At 39.6% G+C, this 21606-nt stretch overlaps 2 protein-coding genes and 1 non-coding gene across 3 annotated transcripts; 2 read left to right on the top strand and 1 right to left on the bottom strand.

Annotated features, from left to right (window-relative positions):
• Positions 1-1880: 1880 nt before the first annotated feature.
• Positions 1881-1994, bottom strand: LOC127142619 (U5 spliceosomal RNA). The gene has a single exon (XR_007813522.1). It is a non-coding gene; the product is annotated as a U5 spliceosomal RNA (small nuclear RNA).
• A 2035-nt stretch (positions 1995-4029) lies between these two features.
• LOC108891674 (neurexophilin-2) lies at positions 4030-9603 on the top strand. The gene is made up of 2 exons (XM_018688933.2): positions 4030-4314; positions 8334-9603. Exons 1-2 carry the CDS (start codon positions 4228-4230, stop codon positions 9177-9179), a joined length of 933 nt encoding a protein of 310 aa, XP_018544449.1. The 5' UTR covers positions 4030-4227; the 3' UTR covers positions 9180-9603.
• Positions 9604-9760: 157 nt separating this feature from the next.
• On the top strand, positions 9761-20882 carry LOC108891658 (serine hydroxymethyltransferase, mitochondrial). Its single transcript, XM_018688896.2, has 12 exons — positions 9761-9906; positions 10985-11179; positions 13748-13827; positions 14789-14989; positions 16184-16265; positions 16362-16484; positions 16650-16789; positions 16987-17149; positions 17346-17445; positions 17888-18043; positions 18423-18530; positions 19602-20882. The coding sequence occupies exons 1-12, from the start codon at positions 9874-9876 to the stop codon at positions 19727-19729; spliced, it is 1509 nt and encodes a 502-aa protein (XP_018544412.1). The 5' UTR covers positions 9761-9873; the 3' UTR covers positions 19730-20882.
• Positions 20883-21606: the final 724 nt, after the last annotated feature.

Here is a 21606-nt window from a genome sequence, read left to right as displayed (position 1 = left end):
GACGTTACAAGCAGGACAACCTCTGACTGTAATAATAATCAGCAGTTTACGGGATAATAAGATTTAAAATGTGGAGTAATCTCAGCTGCTCGAGATGCACCCCCGTCTTTCTCTGATGCACAGGTCTCATCCCCTTAGCGACAGAAGAAGAAAGCAGTGTTTATCAGTTTTATTCAGTCGGTGCAGAGGGGGTTCCTTTCTTTCACCGGCTGGGACCGGACGACTTACTGCGATGTGACTTTGATTATCAGTGGTGTCCACAAAAAATCCATGAACGACAAGAAAACGCCCTACAGTCTGACTGTGACTGAGACAGCGCTGTCTCGTGTTTAAATTCGACATTTTGTTTTTCTTTCCTCTGTTTTGATTTTTCTTCTTCTTTTACAATTTATTCTTCTTCCTTTTGCAATTTCTTGCAGATCACGCGCCGCGGGTGTCTTTCTGTGCCCCCTACAGGTGACATGGCGAAATGCAGCCACTCAAGTCGTGTCCCCTTATATAATGGCGCATGTTAACATTCACTGAAGGCGTTCGGGGGGATGCGCTCGTATATTTCTATGGCACAGAAACTCACAAGCCTCAAAAGTGTTTCTAATGTTTCGATAGCTAAAGAAATGGTGATGTTTCAGCGAGAGTCAGAGTCAGCTATGATCTTACCATTACGAACCAACCTAACTTGTCTGCTCCTGGTGTTGCTGGTTTAAATCTTGGTTTAACCTTTGAGCAGCAAAAAGAACTGCTGTTGTTACAGATCGAGCATGGTAAGCTCCAGCAGCATGTTGAAAAGGAGAAGTGGGCTGTGGAGAGAATTAAATATGAGACCAAACGTAAAGCACTTGAGTTGGAGCCGTACAAGCTAAGTTTGGTTCGTGATGGTAAGATCGTAGCTGACTCTGATTTGATTTGCTCCTGTATTGTCAGAATTGACATCACGGTTTGATGTGGCTGCCAATCTGCGGTTGGTTCCTATGTTTTCTGAGAGTGAGCCGGACACTTTCCTTTTGTTGTTTGAGAGGGTAGCTGACAATAGGAACTGATCTGATTCAGTGTGTATACTGTTGTTGCAATGTGTGTTAACAGGCAAGGCTCAGGAGGCTTACTGCTCCCTTCCTGTGAGTGAAAGCCAAAATCACTCTTTGGTTAAGGCAGCGGTGTTGAAAGTCTGAGTTAGTACCAGAGGCTTATAGAGTTCAGAATGTGGAAAGGTCAGCTAACCAGACACACATGGAGTTTGTAAGGGAGTTGGTAACTCATTTTAATTGGTGGTGTACAGCTCTGGAAGTCAAAACATCAGAGGACTAAGGTGCAAGGAGGTCAGGCAGCTGGACTGACTGCTGCACTGGCTTATATGCATGAGACACACTGGGCCCAGGTGTATCCCATGACACTAATCAGTATCCCACTTGGTTTGTAGCCATGGAGAAACAAAGGACAGCAACAGCAAAGTTGCAAAGTGTATATATATATGTGTGTGTATGTGTGTGTGTGTGATGTATATATATCTTTAACATAAATCTGTCCACAAATCATGTGTTTTTTCAATAAATGGACATGAGGCACACTGTAATGTGTTCATTTTGAAGTGTGCACCCTTTTGTGGTCACAGGCACGTACTGCAACGGAGTTAATTCAGCTTCGGAAAGAACTAATTAGACTTATTTTAGATCACTAAAACAAGGCTTTGTTTCCAAGACTGACGGCAGAACATTCAACCACCTGCACCGTAACTAGAAAGGTCGGATATGAAACCAATATCTTCTCCCCTTCTATGATTGCATCTCACTATTTCTCACACGGACTTAAATATTCCCAAACGTTCAGGTATAACTTGTCACATAATGCACCCAGACACTGACCCTTAATATTTCACAAAGTTAGAAAGCCCCGCTTGCGCAGAGCATCAAAAAATTGGGTAAAACTCTTATTGTTCCTCTCCACGGAAATCTTTAGTAAAAGGCGAAAGATTTATACGATCTGAAGAGAAACAAGAGTGTACTGCCCCTTGCTGATGCGAGTGGCCCACCCCATTCTTCGCCTTACGATCTTCACTTACGTTTCACTGTAAAAAAAAAATTACCACTGTTAAAATTATTTTGAATTGAAATATATAAACATGTGCATAATAAAGTCATCCCATAATTACACAAGAATACTGTGTGTGAAAGTTAAAAGAAACATCTTAGCCTGTAACTGCCATCCGTGCGCAATGCATTGTGGGATAATGGCGCTATTGACCACGCCTCTGTTTTTGAAAAATATCTTTTACAGTGAAAAAAAAGTCTTGCATTTTCATCTCGCCAAAACATTACGTTACTCTTTGCTAATCAAGTGAAGATGTGAAATGCTTTTTGCATAAACTGAAATAAATACCGTTTTCTGCTACTCGTAACTACTACTACGCATGCGCTAACAAATCAGAGATTACATTTTTGTCAAGATAGTGCTCCGCTCATCCTGTCCTAAAAAGGTTTCAGGACAGCCGTACCGTCAGAATTTATCGGTTATGTGGCTGTTAGATAATCTGTTTCTAGCTAAGAGTATTTTCACAACAATTTCTACTTGATCGTAGCTTACATTCCCCACTTAGCATTAAAAAACAAACGCATAGGGACAGTCTTAAGTTTATTAATGTGGTCTAGACGGGAGACGTCAGTATTGTGGTATGGCCGAGTTTCCCACGAGGCCCACTCACATGAACATGCACCCCTTAGCAATGGTTAAAAATGAGGAAAAACCTAATACAACCTATGTGTCCATTTAAAAAAAAGTGAAAAAGTGGAGTCATAAGGTGTAGGTTAATGATTGGCATGTTGCAAACACTTTCTTGGCTGGTCCTATGTATAAATAATGAACCCCGTTCTCACAGTTTCATAAACACTGGGACCCTTCTAAACCAACCAGAGTTTACAAACGCGTCATTTGCACTGCATTTATCCCCTAAAGATGTTAAGATTTTTGACTGAACGCTCACCTTTTCTCACCTGAATTGCCAAGCATAAGAACAAGATTTGCTGTACAAGTGTCGAAGACAGATAGTATAGACGACAAACTCTGAAAACACCGACAGACTAATGCACACAATTTAGCCTGCTGTCCATAAGAAAAATGTTGTTACATTTACATTATTTTGAAGAGGTGTCAACAATCTTCAAAGACTGAACCTCACTTCATTGACGCTAACAAAAATGGCTGCCGTAAACGCACCCAAACATACTCTTAAAGATGCTTCAAATTTCAGGAACTTTATTGTTAGCACAACCAACTTGCAACATTTGTTCTGAAACCTGTTAAATTACATTTAATTATAGCCCATGTTTTATTTTGTTTTCTCATTCTTAGAATAATGTTTTAAAAAGTGGTAGCCTATAATTTGAAGTCACTCCTCAAGAATCATGTTAATAAGCTAGGCTACCAGCTAGTTTAAAATGCTGAGGTCCTTGAACCTGGGGAAGCATGGAACTTTACAGGTTTCCATTTTTACACAGGCTCTCATTATGCTTCTTTATTTAAGACTACTTGTCTGGTTGGTTACTACATGGGGTGATTTGTTGGCTTGAAATTCCACTGATAGGCAGAGGCAGTGGCAGAATCTCACCAAACTTGTCAGTGATTTTTACATTTCCCGGAGAGAGCTCTTGTCATTTTGTCAGCCTCCCCGTGGCTAAAGTATGCGGGGACAGCGGGGCGGGCTGTCAAACTGTGCCCGCCTGAGAGCGCCTTTTCCCCGGGTTGATGAGTCATAATAAGGGCCGGCCAGGTGGTGAAAATGAGCAGGGAAGCGAGTAAGGAGTGTGTGTGTGTGCGCGCGCGCGCGTGTGAATATTTAATGTGCGACATTGTTTCTGTTACAAACGTTACCAATTATATCAAATGCGAATTATTTTTCCTTGATTAACTCTTGCTGCACACAATTTTCCCTGAGGCAATGTTTTGTTTTAATTTTTGGTCACGTTAGGTCGAGTTGTGTGTGTGTGTGTGTGTGTGTGTGTGTGTTGAGGGGTGGAGAGAGGAAGAAAAGATGGAGAGACAGAGAGGGAGAGTGAGAGAGAAATGGTGGGAGGGAGAGGGAGCACTGTGCCGAGTATTCACTCCAGATCTTGGGGATTTTTGAGTCTCTCGCTGCGGAATGTCTTTTCTCTACTTTTGAAGTGAGTGTAGGCTTTAACTCAGTAAATCACCACTTATTCACTCGGGCAGATTGCCTCTCTCACAAACCCGACTCTCTGGATGGAGAGACATTGCTCCTGCAGCTGGAAAATGAAGGTGCTGTGTTTGAACTTTGCCATCACCTGTCTGTGGCTTCTCCCCTCAGCGGTGAGTAAGGATCAGTGAGCAGCTCTCTGCTGATTGTGCGCTCATTATGAACAAAGGGGTTTTGTTGTAGTGGCGCTGTGAGATTTTAATTTACTGCAGTTACTCATCTGTGCTGCTAATTAGTGAAACAAATGTATTTCTAATTATGTAATCATAATTAATTTGTATCTATATTTTTAAACTTAGAATTTATTATAGGAGAATTCATCTCAAGAATTCATTCCCACATGTTCTGGCTCTGAAACTGTTCATCATATTGCAGCATTGTTGCACAATCAAGCAGTGGTCTTGTTCTGTTTTCAACTGTTTTTTATTTTCTTGATGGAAGGATGCGTTGGTATTTGTGAGTTGTATATGAGATTGTGTTGTAAGATTCAACAGTATTAATAATTTCTGGTAGATTATTTTTAAAACAAAAATGAGATATCCACCAAATGAATGAAATATATCGTCTTAGAAATTATTCATAGCTCAAAACTAAAACTGGTAGTTTTAAAGGCTAATAAGTAACTTGACATGGTAACTTGTCAAATTATTTGAAGAAGTAGACAGAGGTGAGGAGTTCAGTCAATTGATTTGTGCTCAGGTTTGACTCCAGTAAGAATTTTTATTGACACTTGGTTGAGACTTTACTTCTTGATTTCTTCTGATCTGAGGTTTGACTCAGACTTTCATTTCTTCAAGATCTTCCTTTGAAAACTTTAAGATATGCTGTTTTATCAGAGGAATGCAACTGACACTGGTCTTTTGTCCTGAAATGATTTGCTTTTATACCGTCAGACTCACAGTTGAACACTTGAATCTCATGATTCGAGAAAGTCTCGGGGCTTGAGCAAAGTTAAGTTGATTCTTCTGTTAGATGGTGAAATTCAGCCAAAATGAATATGTACCACCCTCAAAATTGTAATTTGTTCCAGTCTTGTGGTCTGTAATTCTCTTTCAGGTATAATTGTAATTTAATCTGCTTCCCTGTCTTTAATCTAACTTTCTTAACTGTGCTGCATGAGTAGGCAACTGCAGCATCTGTAACACTGAAGCTGTCAGGTGAAACCTCAAAGCAATCTAATTCTGTGCTTTATTACCTGAACTAAATGATTGTTCAGTCTTTGTCAGTTTGAAAAAGTTTTATCACCCAGGGGCTTAAGAAATATTGTCACTTCCTTTTTTTTTATTAAGCCTGAAAAACTGACACATTAAGTGTCTTTTTAGCCAATGGCAAGAATGTTCTCCCTGTCCTCAAAAAAAAAAAAAAAAAAAAAAAAAAAAAAATGCAATTACATCTCTCAGGTTTCTCAGTATTTTTTCTTCTGCAGGTGTTTCTGCACAGGTGTTGTGCTTGCATCCACTCCACCGCTGTTGCTCAGTTGCAGTCACTGTGCTGGCATCTTGACACAGAGCCAATGACATGGCTGTCACACAGTGGGCTCCAATTAGAGTAGGTGAGAACAGCACATAGTTGGAGATTTAGGCTTGTAACAATAGGCACAGCTGGAGCTCACTTGGTTACAGGAGGAGGCAGACATTGGCACACAGTGCTGGGGTGGTTAGGGGTGATGTGAATCCCACTTGTTGGTGAGAAATAATGATATCTTGGGAGCTGTTTATTCAGAAATCTGCTGGAGAATAACCCTAAACCTCCATCTGGCTTCGACACATTATGATGAAACTAGAAATAAAGTCCTAAACAACAAGTGCACCAGAACTTTTTGCACAACTCATGTCTCAATTTTCTAGAGGCATTAAAAAAACTGTCTTACACACTGCATCCATTTAACAATAGAAGTATTCTTAATGAATTAATTAAGAAAAGAAAGTCTGACACCTGGATTCACCTGACATCTGAGGTGATCCAATTAGCTTTTACCCTTAACTCAGTGATTTCTGTTAACATACATTTCTACGATTCTGTCTGTACATTTGATATTTTCAAACATATCACAGAGCTGCATGTCAACCGTGCAGCGAATCTCAGAAATATCAGTCACATAAAAATCCTCACTAATGACTGGATTTATTGGGATTTGTGCATTTTAATAGGCACAACAGCAGGTGGCTGCCTGGCTTATAATAAGCTGCTTCATCAGTCTGAGCATGCACTTAATTTTTACACTCGCGCATATTTTATATTTTCTGTGTAGTGCTATTTTTTAACCGAGGGGGACAGTCGGGTGGAATTAAACGTGTTTCTGTATGTAACTGACGTCTTCTCCTCTGTTTGAGTCATGAAAACCAAACTAGTACTGATACCACCATGACAGTAACAATTACCAATTAGTTGCAATGAATGCTGCACTTTGTACAAATGCATTAGGAGTTGTGTGTCTCCACAGTCAGTATTTACTGGAGGAATAAATGATATTGTTATTTTTAGTAGGCAATTAGTTCAGATTTTAACACTGTGAGAATGAAAAGCAGCTTAGAAAATCATGCTGATGTGAAGTGCAAAAGTTTAGCAAATAATCTGCAAGCTGTTCACCCATACTATATCATCTTGTATGACTTCAGGAAAAGATCAAGAAAAGTGAGTTTATACATATGTGTGAGATACTTTCATGCAGTGTATTTACAGAAATGTGAGGGACAGTAAGAGGGAGGAGGGGAGTGTGAATGGAGATGGGGAAATGCAATGATGAGACAAACATGAACCGGTCTTTGTGTGGAATAATAACCTGACAAGGTGAGTCCAGGTAAATGCTTAATCCCTTATTAATTTCAAGTGTGTAAGACAAATCAATTTAAGAGTGGAAACTGGGATATTTAATGGGATGAAGGGAGGAGAAGAAAAGGGATTTTTAGCTGTTTTGAGACAGCCGAGACATGTTCAGCACAGAAAAAGCTCAATGTGGAAAAGATGCTGCTACAGTTTGCATATTTTACACTGTAAATGTATCATTTTATTGATTCTCTGCAGTATTTTCTCTGCGTGTCAACCATGTCCCTCTCTTTTCTAAACATATTGATTAATAAGTCTATTCAGTATCAAGGTCGCACTGAAAAGAGGATTGAGAGTTTTAACTAGGGAATGTGAGCATGGAGGAGGACAGCCAAATTAAAATGTGTTAATGGCAACATGAATGTGACTTTGTGCGTGGGTGTGTGCATGTTCCTTCCTGTAGCTAGTCCTTGCCTGAAGGAGCTGACCTACAGTATTGATCCCAGTCAATTTCAAATTGTTCTCATTCAGAGGACCTGACACGTCAAAGCATAATTATTTTAATCGATTAGCTGCTACCTTGTGACGTTGCTACACTGAATCTGTCCTTCATTTGTGGTCATCCTGATGATCTTGTCTCTTTTTACAGTGCAGAGCTAATATTGAGCTCTTCAGAACTACGTGAGTGTGATTAATGGGCAGTGATATAAACACAGGCGTAGCATTGCTCTAACAGTTAGTATACTGGAAAGTAAATGTAATTTTCTTTTCTCTCTTTAAATCCCCTTCTGGCCCTCTCTGACATATCTTGGTGTATTAAATCGACACAAATGTGGCACAGTAAATGAGAGAAATTAAAGGATAAGCACACATTTATTCAATCCAATAGTGCATCCATTATCTATACTGCTTATCCCGTGAGGCTCACGGGGGGTTGGAGCCAATCCCAGCTGACATTGGGTTGGATATATCCTGATCAGGTCACTCAGTGACCCACTCTATCACAGGGCCAACATGTAGGGACAAACAATTGAGAGATCCCTCACTAACATGCTTCTAATTAAAGTAATCGGGGACAACAGCCACACTCCTCGTCCTCTGTGAAAACGTATTCCAGAGTTTATCTGAAGTTAACATCAGTTTCCAGCTGTCTGAGTGAGTCAAATCAAGTGGGTATCATCCAGAGTTGTAGCCTTTTTACTACGAAATTCCCTCTTTACGCTTCCACACACAGACTGTTTCTGTGCTGAGCTGCAGTGGAGCGACAGTAACACAGTCTATACTAAATAGACTGAAACTCTGGAAGAAGTGTGCAACTCAGAAAATAGTTCTACAAAATGTAATAGTCTGTTTTTGTCCTCTGCAGGTCCAAGAAACGGCCAAACCCCTGGACTTTCAGAACCAACAATGGGGGGAGGAGGAGGGAGGAAGAGGAGACGCTGTGGGAGCTGCGCTGAAGGTTAAACATATCTCCAAAGATTTACAGATCATCTCCACCAAACAAAAAACACCTGCTTACGGCTCGCTCGGCCCGTACGGTTGGCCGCAGAACTTCTCCCAGGCCCTGGATCAGTATCTGTACCGTCCTCCTCCCAAATCTAAACCTCCTGCTAAAACATCCCCAAAGGCCAAGAAGATCCTGGGCTGGGGCGATTTTTACTTCCATGTGAAAACAGTGAAGTTCAGCCTCCTGGTGACGGGGAAAATCGTGGACCACATCAATGGGACTTTTGGAGTCTACTTCCGCCACAACTCCTCCCGTCTGGGGAACATATCGGTCAGCATTGTCCCACCCTCCAAAGCCGTGGGATGGGAAGTTCTGGATCCCACGTCTCAGAGCACTCACACCAAAAACTCAGTCCTGGTTCCAGATGTGACGTCCCAGTTCCAGAGCCCCCCACAGTCCACCAGCTCCACCCCTACTACCGACCAGCAGAAGCAGCAGCAGGATGTGATGATGGTGACCGAACTCAACTGCCGGATCGAGTACCAGAGAACCAACCGGTCCAAGAAGACCAAGCCCTGCATGTACGACCCAGGGCAGACCTGCTACTCAGAAAACACCCAGTCCCACGCAGCCTGGATCTGTGCCAAACCCTTTAAGGTTATATGCATCTTCATTGCCTTCACCGGCACCGATTACAGGCTGGTGCAGAAAATTTGTCCAGACCACAACTTTCAGACAGAGCAGAACCAGCAGCACTTTGGATGACAGACTCTGTGAGGCTGAAACTGAGACGTCCAACATTGACTTTTCACACATCCTTCAAAATCATGAGTTCAGTTTTCAAAATTGGTTTGAAATTGACTGTTTTTATAAGCCGTTAAAAACACATTTTAACATGTCAGCGAGTGCAGTTTGTGTTTATAGCAGAACATGTTTACGATGAGTTTTAGAATGTGAGCTTTGTGTTGTTTGAAATTACACTCACCCACTGAAGAAAAGCTCCATGTTGTCTTTAAAAAAAAGCAGTGACTTGACTCATGAGATCACTTTGTGTGTAGTGTTTTATGAACTTTGTTTTTCTGAATATGCATCAATAGATGTGAAGACTTTAAACCCAAAAAATAGCTATTCACTATTTAAAGAATGTGATTTCTTGGCTCATTAATAAAACAAAACAGATACGTCTTTAGGGACAGGATCATCTGTAGTTTTTGAAACACAAACTGACTTCAAGAGCTTTTTTACTATGAAATTAATTCCTAGCTTGTTCATTGCACAGTAGCTTTGGCTGATTAGATATTTTTTCTTCAAAGACATGAACCAGATGATTTACAGCTCTAGTCACTTTTTATCAGTGACACAAAGTACGCATGTCCCTGGCTCCTTTCCAGGACTGATTTTATTTTCACCCTTTGCACCTTGAAAGTTTCTGTTTTCCCAGCCCACTTCTGTCACAGACATGCTTTCTTTGTCATTACGGCAAACATTACGGGTGAGTACACTTGTTTAATAATGTATCTATCTTAGTGCTTTTTTAAATTTCATAAATAGATCCCTGTGTATCTGTGTTTAAAAAGTTCATTTCTTCTGCTCCTAAGAGCTGTTGTGACTAAACCACTTATTTCTGTAAACTAGGTCAGTCTTGTCACCCCAGGTCACCTCAGCCCTGACAGAGATGTGTGCTTTGAAGATGTATCTTTTCTTTAGTTGTATTTTCAATTTACCAGTCCAGTTGCAAGTGTTACAATGTTTGTCTGATAACTGTGATTATCTCCAGCTGTCAAAAGACAAAACAGCACTACTGTTTGTCCCAGAATATTTTTTGTTGTTAAAGCAAAGTTGACTGTACAGTCTGTGCTTTATGCAAGACTTAATATAGTCAAGGCTTAGAAAACATAATGAACACAAAAGATGAAAGGAGACTTGCTTCAACATATATTTATGCTTCAACAGTAATCTGTGTATTAGACCAAAGTAACACATAGTTATGTAACTATCATGCAGCTACAAGCTGCCTTCAACAAACAAGACCCTGATAACTAAGTCACTGCGTGACTGGCCAGCCCACATTACACTTTTCATGTCCAAGGTTTTCCATAACTGCTCCACGGAATAACACGTTTGGTTTTTCACTGCCTTTCATTTAATGGATTGTTTAGAACATCAAAAGACACATTATTCTAACTCCCTTGTTTCCAAACCCCCGGTGCAAAGTATTATAATTTTGAGTGATGAAAGTGTTTTTGCTCGGGCTTACTCTTCATGAGGTTTTCAAAAGACACCAAAGGAGCAATCTTGGACAACAACAACAAAACAGAGCCCCTCAGAAACTTTTCAACTCTGCACAGCTTAGAGCACAATGGAGAGTTGCATCAGATCCTGTGACTTGGCATTTGTCTCCTCATTAAGGTTTCATTAACTACAAAGAGCAGCACAGTCTCTCCAGTGTCTTCCCAATTCAGACTTGTTATTTACAGTGGGAACAGACTTGCAACCATTATTTAAGATGTGGACGTTCAGTTGTTGAGTGTGATGATTCTTGTGTGTTTATCCACCATCCCATGCTGCAGACCCTCTTCCCCAGGGTTTCGGGATGTTTGGTCCGAGATCGCCACATCACTGTGGAGTCATGCAGGCGAGGCCTCAGCAGCACCAGCGGGTGGACGGGACAGGAGAGCCTGGCCGAGGATGACCCAGAGATGTGGAGCCTCCTGCAGCGGGAGAAGGACAGGCAGTGTCGGGGACTGGAGCTCATTGCATCAGAGGTGAGGCCCAAATATAAAAAAGGAGCGGGACAGAGGCACTGAAGTGGAGATGTTTTGTGTTTCACGGTCTGCTTGATCTACATTCAGTCATGATTTCCCTTTACTGTTTGTTACATTTAGTATTAACTATTGATAAGATTACTTAGTAAACTTGGTTAAATTTTAAATCGCTCATCTTTCCAATGAAGGTGAGTCAAACTGAAACTGAAAATTATTCAGTCACTGACAGTAAGCGTAAGTAATGAGAGCCAGCATGATTCATTTGGTTATTTTGCTGATTTATAATAATGAGGAAATTTACTGTGAAAGTTTCCTACATAACCCTGAACCTTGTACACATCGTGATGGCACAAGAACAGGACCTCAGATTGATTTTAAAAGCACAGTTCAGCGAGATTTGTCACCATCATTAATGTGAGTGGATCAACACTGACCTGACCTCTAACCCGGCTGGCATGACAAATGAAAGGGTAAACATGGCTTACAATAGGATATATAGCATAGTTATAGAGTTAGAGTTGTCAGTCTGTGCAGCCATCTCAGAAATTGTCCCTGCTCTTTTAGATCACAAAGTCATTTACAAAGCAACTATAAACCCAAAATAATTGCTCCCATTTTTCTTAAGGTGATCACATGAAGAAAACAAATCCTTAAAGAAATGACACTACAGATCTTCTACAGCCTTGTCCATGTTTTACCTTATCAGTAAAACCGGTCAGACCCAGGCTGTACGTGAACTGCTATGTCCCATGACCTCCAGTCTGAAGAAGGATCGGAAGTGACTGTTTAAATGTTTGTTCAGTGTCTTGCGTCATACTGAGTTTTCTGTGTGAAACTGGAAAAACAGTTCAGTTTTGACAAAATGACATAAACTCTTTGATGCGTTTCTGTTCAGCATCTATAGAAGGAAAAATACATTTTTATTTAACTTGCTTGTTCCAGTCAGATTGTTGATGAGTAGATGAGCTGTGCCAGGATATGACTTAAGGAGAAAAAAAACACTACAAACATACAATAAACATTTACATTTTGCTGTCAGCTGTCAGCCATGGTGGAAATTTGTCGAGGCCTTTCTTGGATACAAAAAACTGGGATAATTCACTGTGAATCGGTATATTTAAATGTGAAAGTCATTTGTGCAAAAATCACAGTATGTGCAAATTAATAGCCAAGGGTGGAGCTCACTGCCTACATGGTGCTTGGTTTGAAGGATGGTTTTCTTGCTTGGTATCTCCTGTGTGAAAGCAGCTGTGAATATAAAAGTTGTTACCAATTATCATTTGTGCTTTTCTGTGGACAGAGGTGTTAAAGACGTCGTACGTGAGACAGAAAGCAAGAAGAACTATTTAAACTGCAGGAGCCTCCTCCAGCAGTGTAACTGCAAGTCACCAGAGCTGTAGTTCTCTTCAGAGGGTTCACCGAGATTTCCTTCGAACCCTTGCAAGTCACTGATTTCATCTAAGTGGAAGCTGTGGGAAAAGAAGGGAGCTTTCATTCCTTTATTCTCCAGCAATTATGAATCCACAGCACTATCAGTCACAATGACATCTGAAAGATTTTCATCGTCTTGTGCATGCGCTGTCAGTCAGTCGCCACTGCAGGCTGACTCCCAATAGAGAGCCCATGTTTTTTTTTCTTCAGGAACACAGTCAAATGATCCCATTAGGTTCCCTCACTGATTTCTGCCATTGATCTCCACATTTTAAGTTGAGACAGAAGAGGAGGGGCTCATGGATCGTGGATGTGTGTGTGTGTGTGTGTGTGTGTGTGTGTTTGTGTGCGTTGAGATAGTGTTTTGAAATGTCATAGAGAGAGTTTTTTTGTCACACTGGGGACTGGTTTTAAATCCCACTGGAATGATTGAGGGATCCCTGAACAGTGACAGGTTTAGTATAATAACAAGGCAGAGGGGGCGGCTGAGGAGGACAGAAAGAGAGAGAGAGGGAGGGAGGGAGAGAGAGAAAATATGTGCAGAAGTGAGAGTGGGAGAAAAAAGACTGAGATGGGAAGAAAAATTCATTTACATTCATTTCCTTTTCTGCAGCTCCATCTCTCCTCTGACTCTCAAATGTCTTTGGGAGATTTGACACTGTGCTAAACCCCATGGGGAGTCAGTATTAGTTGGTTTCCTCCATATCCATCCCTTACTTTGACTATAGTCCCTCTAATAATATTTTTAGATGCACTAATTTAGCTAATTTTGTGACTTTCAGAAAAGGCCATGATGAACCTTTTTGTAATATTTATGAAACAAATGTAAAATATTTAAATAGCTTTGATTATCTGGAGCTTGTGTTACTGTTTTTATGTTTGGTATTTGCAAGATGAATAAGATAAGTAAGATAAATTCCATACTGGATAACTCAAGTTTGGATTGTGGTTGTACTGTGTAGCTGGGCCTTGTGGAAAAAGAGCAGGGGTGTTCAGTCACCCTTCTCCAGATAAATAAAAGCTATATTTTGATGGTGACAGTGTTCTGAATGTATAAGCATGATAAAAAAAGAAAAAAGAAAAAAAAGCACAGTGTGTGGCTCTGGATCTTGACACTGTGCTTGTTTGTCCTGTCAGAACTTCTGCAGCCGTGCAGCGCTTGAGGCCCAGGGCTCATGTCTGAACAACAAATACTCTGAGGGGTACCCAGGACAAAGGTAACTACACAGATAATGCACTCTCCAAATTATATATGACATTTTTCAGAAACCCATGAAATTTGGGGTTTCTGAAAAAAAGAAAAAAAAAAACTTTTTTAAAATGTCAGTGGCGTGGGACCAAAATGTTTCCAATTTTTTCCAGACTAGAATGTACATGATACAATTCAACATAATACAATACAGTGCTGTAAAATGTCATGCACTATTATGTGATATAATATGACCTGATACATTATAAGATAATATGATACAATACAATATGATATATACAATATAACATAACATAAAAATGATAAATGATAAAACACCATGATACATCATGATACATATGATATACAACACAACTTGACAAAATATGATACTATACAATATGATACAGTACAAAATGATACAATTTGATGTAAACATTACATTCATTCATTATCTATAGCACTTATCCTTAAGGGCTGCTGGGTGGCTGAAGCCATTCCCAGCAGACATTGGGTGAGAGGTGTGGTGCAAACACTACAATACAGTAAAATTCTACAGATATGATACGATACAATACAATGTGAAATACTGTAAAAAGATACGATAGAAAAGTACACAATACAGTAAAATATGACACAATGTAGTATATTACAATATAAAATGATGCAATACATTATAATACATGTTACAATATCAAATTATATGATATCATACAATACAGTATGTTAGAATACAGAATGATGAGATACAATTTACATACAATATAAAACAATGCAAAATTATACACAATATATAACAATGTGATAAAATAATATAAATCTAGTGAGATTGATGTTAAAGTGCCCTTTAGCAAGACATTTAGGCAACTGTCAGTTCACGAGTGAGTATTAAGCAGAAAATATATATTTACAAAAGACAGGAAAATTTCAACAATTTTTTATTTTTCATAGTTTTTCTTATCATAATGGATGCCACTTGTCTATCTCAGGTACTATGGAGGCGCAGAGATCGTAGACCAGATTGAGCTGCTGTGTCAGAAACGAGCACTCACTGCCTTTGGTCTGGACCAAAATTTGTGGGGTGTCAATGTGCAACCGTACTCTGGCTCCCCCGCTAATTTTGCAGCCTACACATCCGTACTGCAGCCCCATGACCGCATCATGGGCCTGGATCTGCCAGACGGAGGACAGTGAGTGAACATTTGCTCAAGCAAGAGCTGCTTAAATACAGACCTTGTGGATTCTTTGGTGTTTGTTGTCCACGTAACAAGAGATAACGTAACAACTGTTTTTCAAAATGTAATAAATGTAAAATGTAATAGAGTTAATGATAAATTGATCAAGATTTTGCTGGTTCATACAATTTTTTTTTCTAAAAATTTAGTGGTTTACTGGAGTAAACAACTTTTTTTTTACGGGGGAAACAATGTGTAACACTGACAAGTGACATAATAACTAATAATAGTAAAATCTTGTAAATATTCTAAGAGGATATTACATTGAAACATAAAAACAGAATACATATACCATTACTTACACTTATTGCTCAGTCTTACTCAGTCCATTTAGATGGACATTTTATTAAATGTCTGACAGTTATTATGTTATTAGTGTCAAAATGGTTTGAGATTTTGCCAGTATGGTTTTGACATTTTCCCACATGAAACTTGATGTTGTTATTTCTGACTTAACATCAAGAGGCATTAATGTAAATGACAAAATGTTAGTCACACAGTCTGGAGTTGTCACATTATACCACCCTCTTTGAAATAGATATATTTTAAATGCTTTAACTACAGCAGCAAAACCATGAGAAATGGAAACAATATTATTTTCCAAACCAAACCAAATACACACCTCGTGTTACTGCTGCAGATGACAGTTAGCTTTATGAATGAAGACCTGCAAGTTTTATATGCCAGACACTATGTAAAACTTACATGATGGCTTGTCTGGAGTTGGTAGGTGTATAGAAAGAAAGAAAGAAAAAAATCTATAAATATGCACTGAAGACTGTGTTAGTGGCACAAGGTAAAAACATGAAATAGCATTTTTCTTCTAAAAAGACAGCAATACAACTATACAGTATGAGGAAGATCTAGTCTTTACATGACCAAATTAATTCATGTACGTGCTACAGTTACTAAAGATGAGCTGTAGATGAGAGAAATGACTAGAAGAAGGGTGAAGGAGGTCCATTTGATAGAAATTATTTGTACTATATTTGATTATGTTAATATACTGGTGAGATGGAAGAGAAATCAGGAGCCACAGAGGTCACAATAAGTTCATAGTGCTATAACCTTTACCTGCTGAACGTCTGAGATGCATGCTCTACTAAGAAATCTATTGATCTCATTTTTTTCTACTCCACATTATTTCAGCCTTACCCATGGCTACATGACAGATGCCAAGAGAATCTCAGCCACCTCCATCTACTTTGAATCAATGCCTTATAAGCTGGATGTGAGTAATAATTTGGTTGAATGAAGCTTGTCAAAATGAATGCTCTAGTGAACTTTTCTGTGGCTCTTCCATCCCTGTCTTCTTGTATCATCTCAGCCCAAAACAGGTCTGATAGATTATGACCAGCTGGAGAAGACGGCCCGACTCTTCAGACCCAGACTCATAATTGCAGGAACCAGTGCCTACGCTCGCCTCATTGACTACACTCGCATGAAGAGGGTATGTCAGGGACTATCCATATATCCATCCATACGTCCATTATGTTGTTTTCTAAAGCAGTAGTAGTACAAGTAGTAGTAAAAAAAAAAAAATAACGAAAAAGAAATCATAAAGCAGACTCCAAACCAAGAAAGGAAAACTGAACATGGCGACGGTGTGTTTCAGCTGTGTGTGGAGCTGAATGCCTACCTGCTGGCAGATATGGCTCATATCAGTGGTCTGGTGGCAGCTGGGGCTGTTCCCTCCCCTTTCCAACATGCTGACCTGGTCACCTCCACTACCCATAAGTCCCTGCGTGGATCAAGGTGAGGGCCACAGGAGAAGTGTCGACTGTGGTCAGGTTATTAAAATAGTGGGTGTTTTCCTGTCCAGTACCATGTCAAAAATACAGGTTATTTACCATAATAAGCCATGCAGAATCAATGTTTATTGTCATGTTAAAAATTCAAAAGAGACATCTCAGGTGAGTGCACCTGGCTTTCTTTTCCTCTCTGCTCTGTAGGGCCGGTCTGATCTTCTATCGGAAAGGTGTGCGGTCTGTGGATAAGAAAGGTCGAGAGGTAACCTATGACCTGCAGGACAGGGTGAACTTTGCTGTATTCCCTTCACTTCAGGGAGGACCTCACAACCATGCCATTGCTGGGGTGGCCGTCGCCCTCAAACAGGTCCAGATATCAGAATTAAAATTCAACAATAGTCTGCAAAATCAAATAAGAGAGAAAATCCTCTGGGAAAACACTCTGCAGAACATTTTAAAACTCAGCTTAATTTCAGTAGCTCATGTATAAATCATACAAGTCTCAGTTGTCATCTGGAGTGTCCTGATACGGACTCTCTAACGAATCATTTCTGTCCCCACAGGCCTCCACTCCCATGTTCAAACAGTACATCGCTCAAGTGCTGCTGAATGCCAAGGCCATGGCTAATGCTCTGCTGAGGAAGAGCTACACCCTGGTGTCAGGTACCAAGGCCACTGTTTTTTATGATAAAGATGCACTTCAGGGTTTTTTTCTTGTACAAAACACATATGGTTTTACATAAGACGTTTGTTTATGTTTTGTGTCTTTTTTTCCAATGTGAATAAAATGAGATTAGATAAAGTAATGCTGTATTTCTGCCTCTTCTGATACACTTGCTTTGGAATCACTTCTTCATTCGCTCTGACCTAATTTGCATTCTGTTTTTATGACTTTGGAAAAGTTCACTTAACCTTCACTTGACAGTTAAATGGAAAAAAGCCAATATTAAGAGGAATTCTTAAAGAAGTGATGATAACTTTTGTCATTGTCTGCATGAAAGTTTAAGTGGAGAATGAGAAGAAATGGTTTTTTATCTCACCATCAGACAAAATTACCCCTGAGCTCAACAGAATTTCACTTCAGCTTCTCTCCTCCTTCTCTCAGGTGGAACAGACAACCATCTGGTCTTGGTTGACCTTCGACCTTGTGGGATGGACGGGGCTCGGGCTGAGAGGGTCCTGGAGCTGGTGTCCATCACCGCCAATAAGAACACCTGCCCGGGAGACAAGAGCGCCCTCACTCCAGGAGGACTTAGGCTCGGTATTTAAATGAAAACATAAAAGCTTGTACAGGATGTGTTGGTAAACGGATTATTCTTGGTGAAGAGCTGCAGGAGTGGAGGTTGTTTGGGCAGAATCTGTCAACCAGTCAGTCTTCCTACCTGTATGATATTGGAGCCTTTCTTCTTTCTCTGTCTGTCTGTCTCCTGTGATGCATCTTCGTTTGCTTTTGTCTGTCTGTTTTTTGTCTGTGTGTCCGTCAGCCTGTCAGTCAGTCTGTCAGCATATCTCTCTCAACAGCACCAGTCTTAACCTCTTTATCAACTTTATCAACAATGATTGAACTAATATTGTCACATCTTTTTTCCAAATTCTTACCTCTCTTTTATCTGTTGTCACTTTTTTTTTTTTTTCATCAGGAACCCCGGCTCTGACCTCCCGACAGTTCAGGGAGGCAGACTTTGAGAAGGTTGTGGAATTTATTGATGAAGGAATTCAGATCGCGCTGGATGTGAAGAAGAAGACTGGTGAGAGAAGAAGTTTCCTTGTTTTGTGAAAACTTGTGAGTTATCCAGTGAGAGTGGTAGAGTGGTGTGGTAGATGCACTGTGGTGACATATTGTTTGCCAAGAGGACTTTCCATTGTGTCAAAAACACTTGATAACTTGTTCAAAAATGACATGATGATGTGCACCAAAGGCAAAATAACCCCCAGTTACTTTTAAAAGTTCTTTGTAGGTTCAGTGTTGCACTTGACTTTTCATTCATTTTTGTTCTATTTAAATACATTGTAACATTAATTATTTTGCTTGCAGTCAGAGGTGCTAAATGCAAGTTTTTGCTATTGCTACATAGCTGATGTGAGCATCAACAGCTGTTTACTTAGCAGTCCAGAGGAAATGTTGCAATTTTAGCAACAGCTATGTTAACTCTTATTTTGCTTCTATTTCTATCATCTTTCCTCTACTGAAGTTAGCATGCTAATCAGCTAGCCCTGGTCCATCCCATCTTATAATACCACTTTGTGATAATGAGCCAGTTTAGTGTCCTCAACATGAGAATATGAGGAAGCAGCATAAAAACATAATAGCTGAAGCTCTTGGTAGATAAACAGCTGTTAATGCTAATATTTAGTATGTAAGAATAGCAAAAACCAATAGCACCTTTAAGGACTGTATGGAAATTATTAGTGGGAAGTGGGGTTCAGAAAACAGATAGGGTTATTTGACAAGTATGTTACAATTATTGTTGCATTTACATATTTTGTTTTAAATATGTAAAACAAAATAAAATTTGTTTTAATTACTTTGAGATATTGTGGGGATGGTGCTATTTTTTTTTTTTTTATCCTAGTCAAGGACAAAGATTAATAATCCTAGACAGGATCTTGCTTTTTAAAAAAAGTGAGGCATAATGTTCAGCAATGACTTGAGCACAGTGCCAAACTAAGAGGTTTTCAAACATATCCTTGGGACATGGTCGTGAGTTTTGTTTTGGTTTATTTGTATGTGTTTTGCTTTTTTTCTTATAGCATTTTGAGGAAGATTGATTCAACTAAAACCTAAAGCTTGTTGTTTTACTACCTCTGTCTCCCAACAGGAAACCTGGCCAGCTTCAAGTCCTTCCTGCTGGAGGACCCTGAGACAGTGTCCCGCATCGCAGAGCTCCGCCAGCGGGTGGAGCTATTCTCCAGGCCCTTCCCCATGCCGGGATTCACTGACCACTGAGGACATCACAGACAGAAAGGCAGTTTCCCCATCACATCATGAGCATACTGGATCCTTTGACTTCCTCTAATGTAACGTGGCCGCTTCTGCACACAGTCACATTTCCATACCAACTAATGACACTCTACCACATAACATGAAAAATGTGATGTAAAAGTCTTATGATACAAACTGCCAGATAATGTATCAAGTCTGGTCATAACAACATTAACACTCAGCTTTGCTCAAAAGAGAAAGGTGTTGAGTGAAATGATAAAATAGTCAAATAATTTCACTATCACATTTTAGTATTTTTAATGGCTGTAACAATCATTCTAATAGTTTCTAATAATGTTAGAAATGACAACAAGTTGTATTATATGTTTTCATTTTATTATGTTTATAACACATTATGATGTAGCACAGTCTATTAATGTATTTACCAACTATAACTCATCCTGTGTAGCACCTGTGGATGGAAGTTGGCACAGAAGCCAATGAAAACACTTTAACATGTCCTTATGTCTACTCACAGCGACATTATAATGTGTTGTAAATCATTTATTAAAGTGTTACCTGGATGTGTTATGCTCCTTACTATAATAATGAGATGATGTTGACTTTGCAGCATGTTATCACATCATCAGGTTAAACTGTATTAGCATCTCATTCAGCAGAACAGTTTGTTACACTTTGACAACTTATTATGGCGCTGGGCAAAGTTCTCATGGGCCATTTTGGGAAATTATGTTTGAACCCACTAGATATGGAACATTATCTGTGTTGTGCAGGCAAGACATGATAATGGTGATAATTTACATTAAGTTGGACCAAATGTCTAAAGAATCACACAAAAATCTGGCAGCTGGTGCATCAACAAGATTTCACTTCACAGACAGGGCAGCTAAAGAAGGACCGTGAGTGTCTTTAGGTATTTGGCTTTTTGTCACTAAGCTGTTTTTAGAGCCCTTGTCAGTGTCAGGCTTTGTTCCAGGCCCTGGGAAACTCACAGCAGCTGTGTTGGGAATTGAACACACGCTCTGTTTATAGCCACAAAACCACAAATGAGCAACAGTTAAACAACATAAACATTTTCGAACTATGTTTGTTACTGGTGTCACCAGTTGTAAAGTAGATCTTCTTAATTACAATAAAAACTCATCTTGAATGTTTACAGGTTTGTTGACTTTTCTAATATTTAAGAATCTCTGCATTGTTGCCTGCACTGGTCTCACTGTGGTACGAAAAACTTGCAGTCGAATGTTTACACTTGAAGGAGGGGGGAGATTTCATAAACACTGATCCGTGTTAAGCTGCTGGCATTTCCTCATCATTTCCTCTCACTGTCAACCTCAGGGAACAGTTCAGAAAAAGAAAATAAAAGCTGATCTCTAAACAGAGATAGAGATCTGACAGGAAGATAGTTAGAGCCAGAGCTTCACAACCTAAAAAAATCATTAGATGTAACCAACCAAGAACATCTTCACTTAGCTGCTCTTGCAGAAGTTACTACTTCAAACAAAACCATTTTCACTTTTGTGACTCTGTCTGTTTATGTTACCCCCACCACCCCACATTATATAATGCTAATATACACAGACAGTTCATTATATACATGAGAAGATGAGAACATTATGTAAGACCAGAGTCCTTCACTGTCCTCACAAAACCTTCAGAACTTGCATTTCTGTTTATTAAACTGCTTCCTCTCCCACTGTTTCTCAAATTGCTGCAGTCAGATCTTTAAACTCCCGACCAGATAAAAAGAGCCAGCCTCCTCTTTCTTTCTCCCTGGGATGAAATTGCTTGCTGTTATTTTATTTTGATGTATTTATTTCTTATCCTAAGAGGAACATTTCCTCTGAGACACAAAGTGCTTTATAAAGCAGCACTGAAAG

The sequence above is a fragment of the Lates calcarifer genome, linkage group LG6 (assembly GCF_001640805.2).
Source record: "Lates calcarifer isolate ASB-BC8 linkage group LG6, TLL_Latcal_v3, whole genome shotgun sequence".
Taxonomy (NCBI): domain Eukaryota; kingdom Metazoa; phylum Chordata; class Actinopteri; family Centropomidae; genus Lates; species Lates calcarifer.
Note: the sequence above shows the minus strand (reverse complement) of the source record. Positions and strands in the feature narration are given on the sequence as shown.

What these genes read in the sequence shown, in the direction of transcription:
- LOC108891674 (XM_018688933.2), top strand. Translation starts at nt 4,228, where the DNA reads ATGGAGAGACATTGCTCCTGCAGCTGGAAAATGAAGGTGCTGTGTTTG. An exon ending in TGTGGCTTCTCCCCTCAGCG is followed by an intron (nt 4,315 to 8,333) that starts GTGAGTAAGGAT and finishes TGTCCTCTGCAG; the next exon opens with GTCCAAGAAACGGCCAAACC.
- LOC108891658 (XM_018688896.2), top strand. Translation starts at nt 9,874, where the DNA reads ATGCTTTCTTTGTCATTACGGCAAACATTACGG. An exon ending in TGGAGCTCATTGCATCAGAG is followed by an intron (nt 11,180 to 13,747) that starts GTGAGGCCCAAA and finishes TTGTCCTGTCAG; the next exon opens with AACTTCTGCAGCCGTGCAGC. An exon ending in GATCTGCCAGACGGAGGACA is followed by an intron (nt 14,990 to 16,183) that starts GTGAGTGAACAT and finishes ACATTATTTCAG; the next exon opens with CCTTACCCATGGCTACATGA.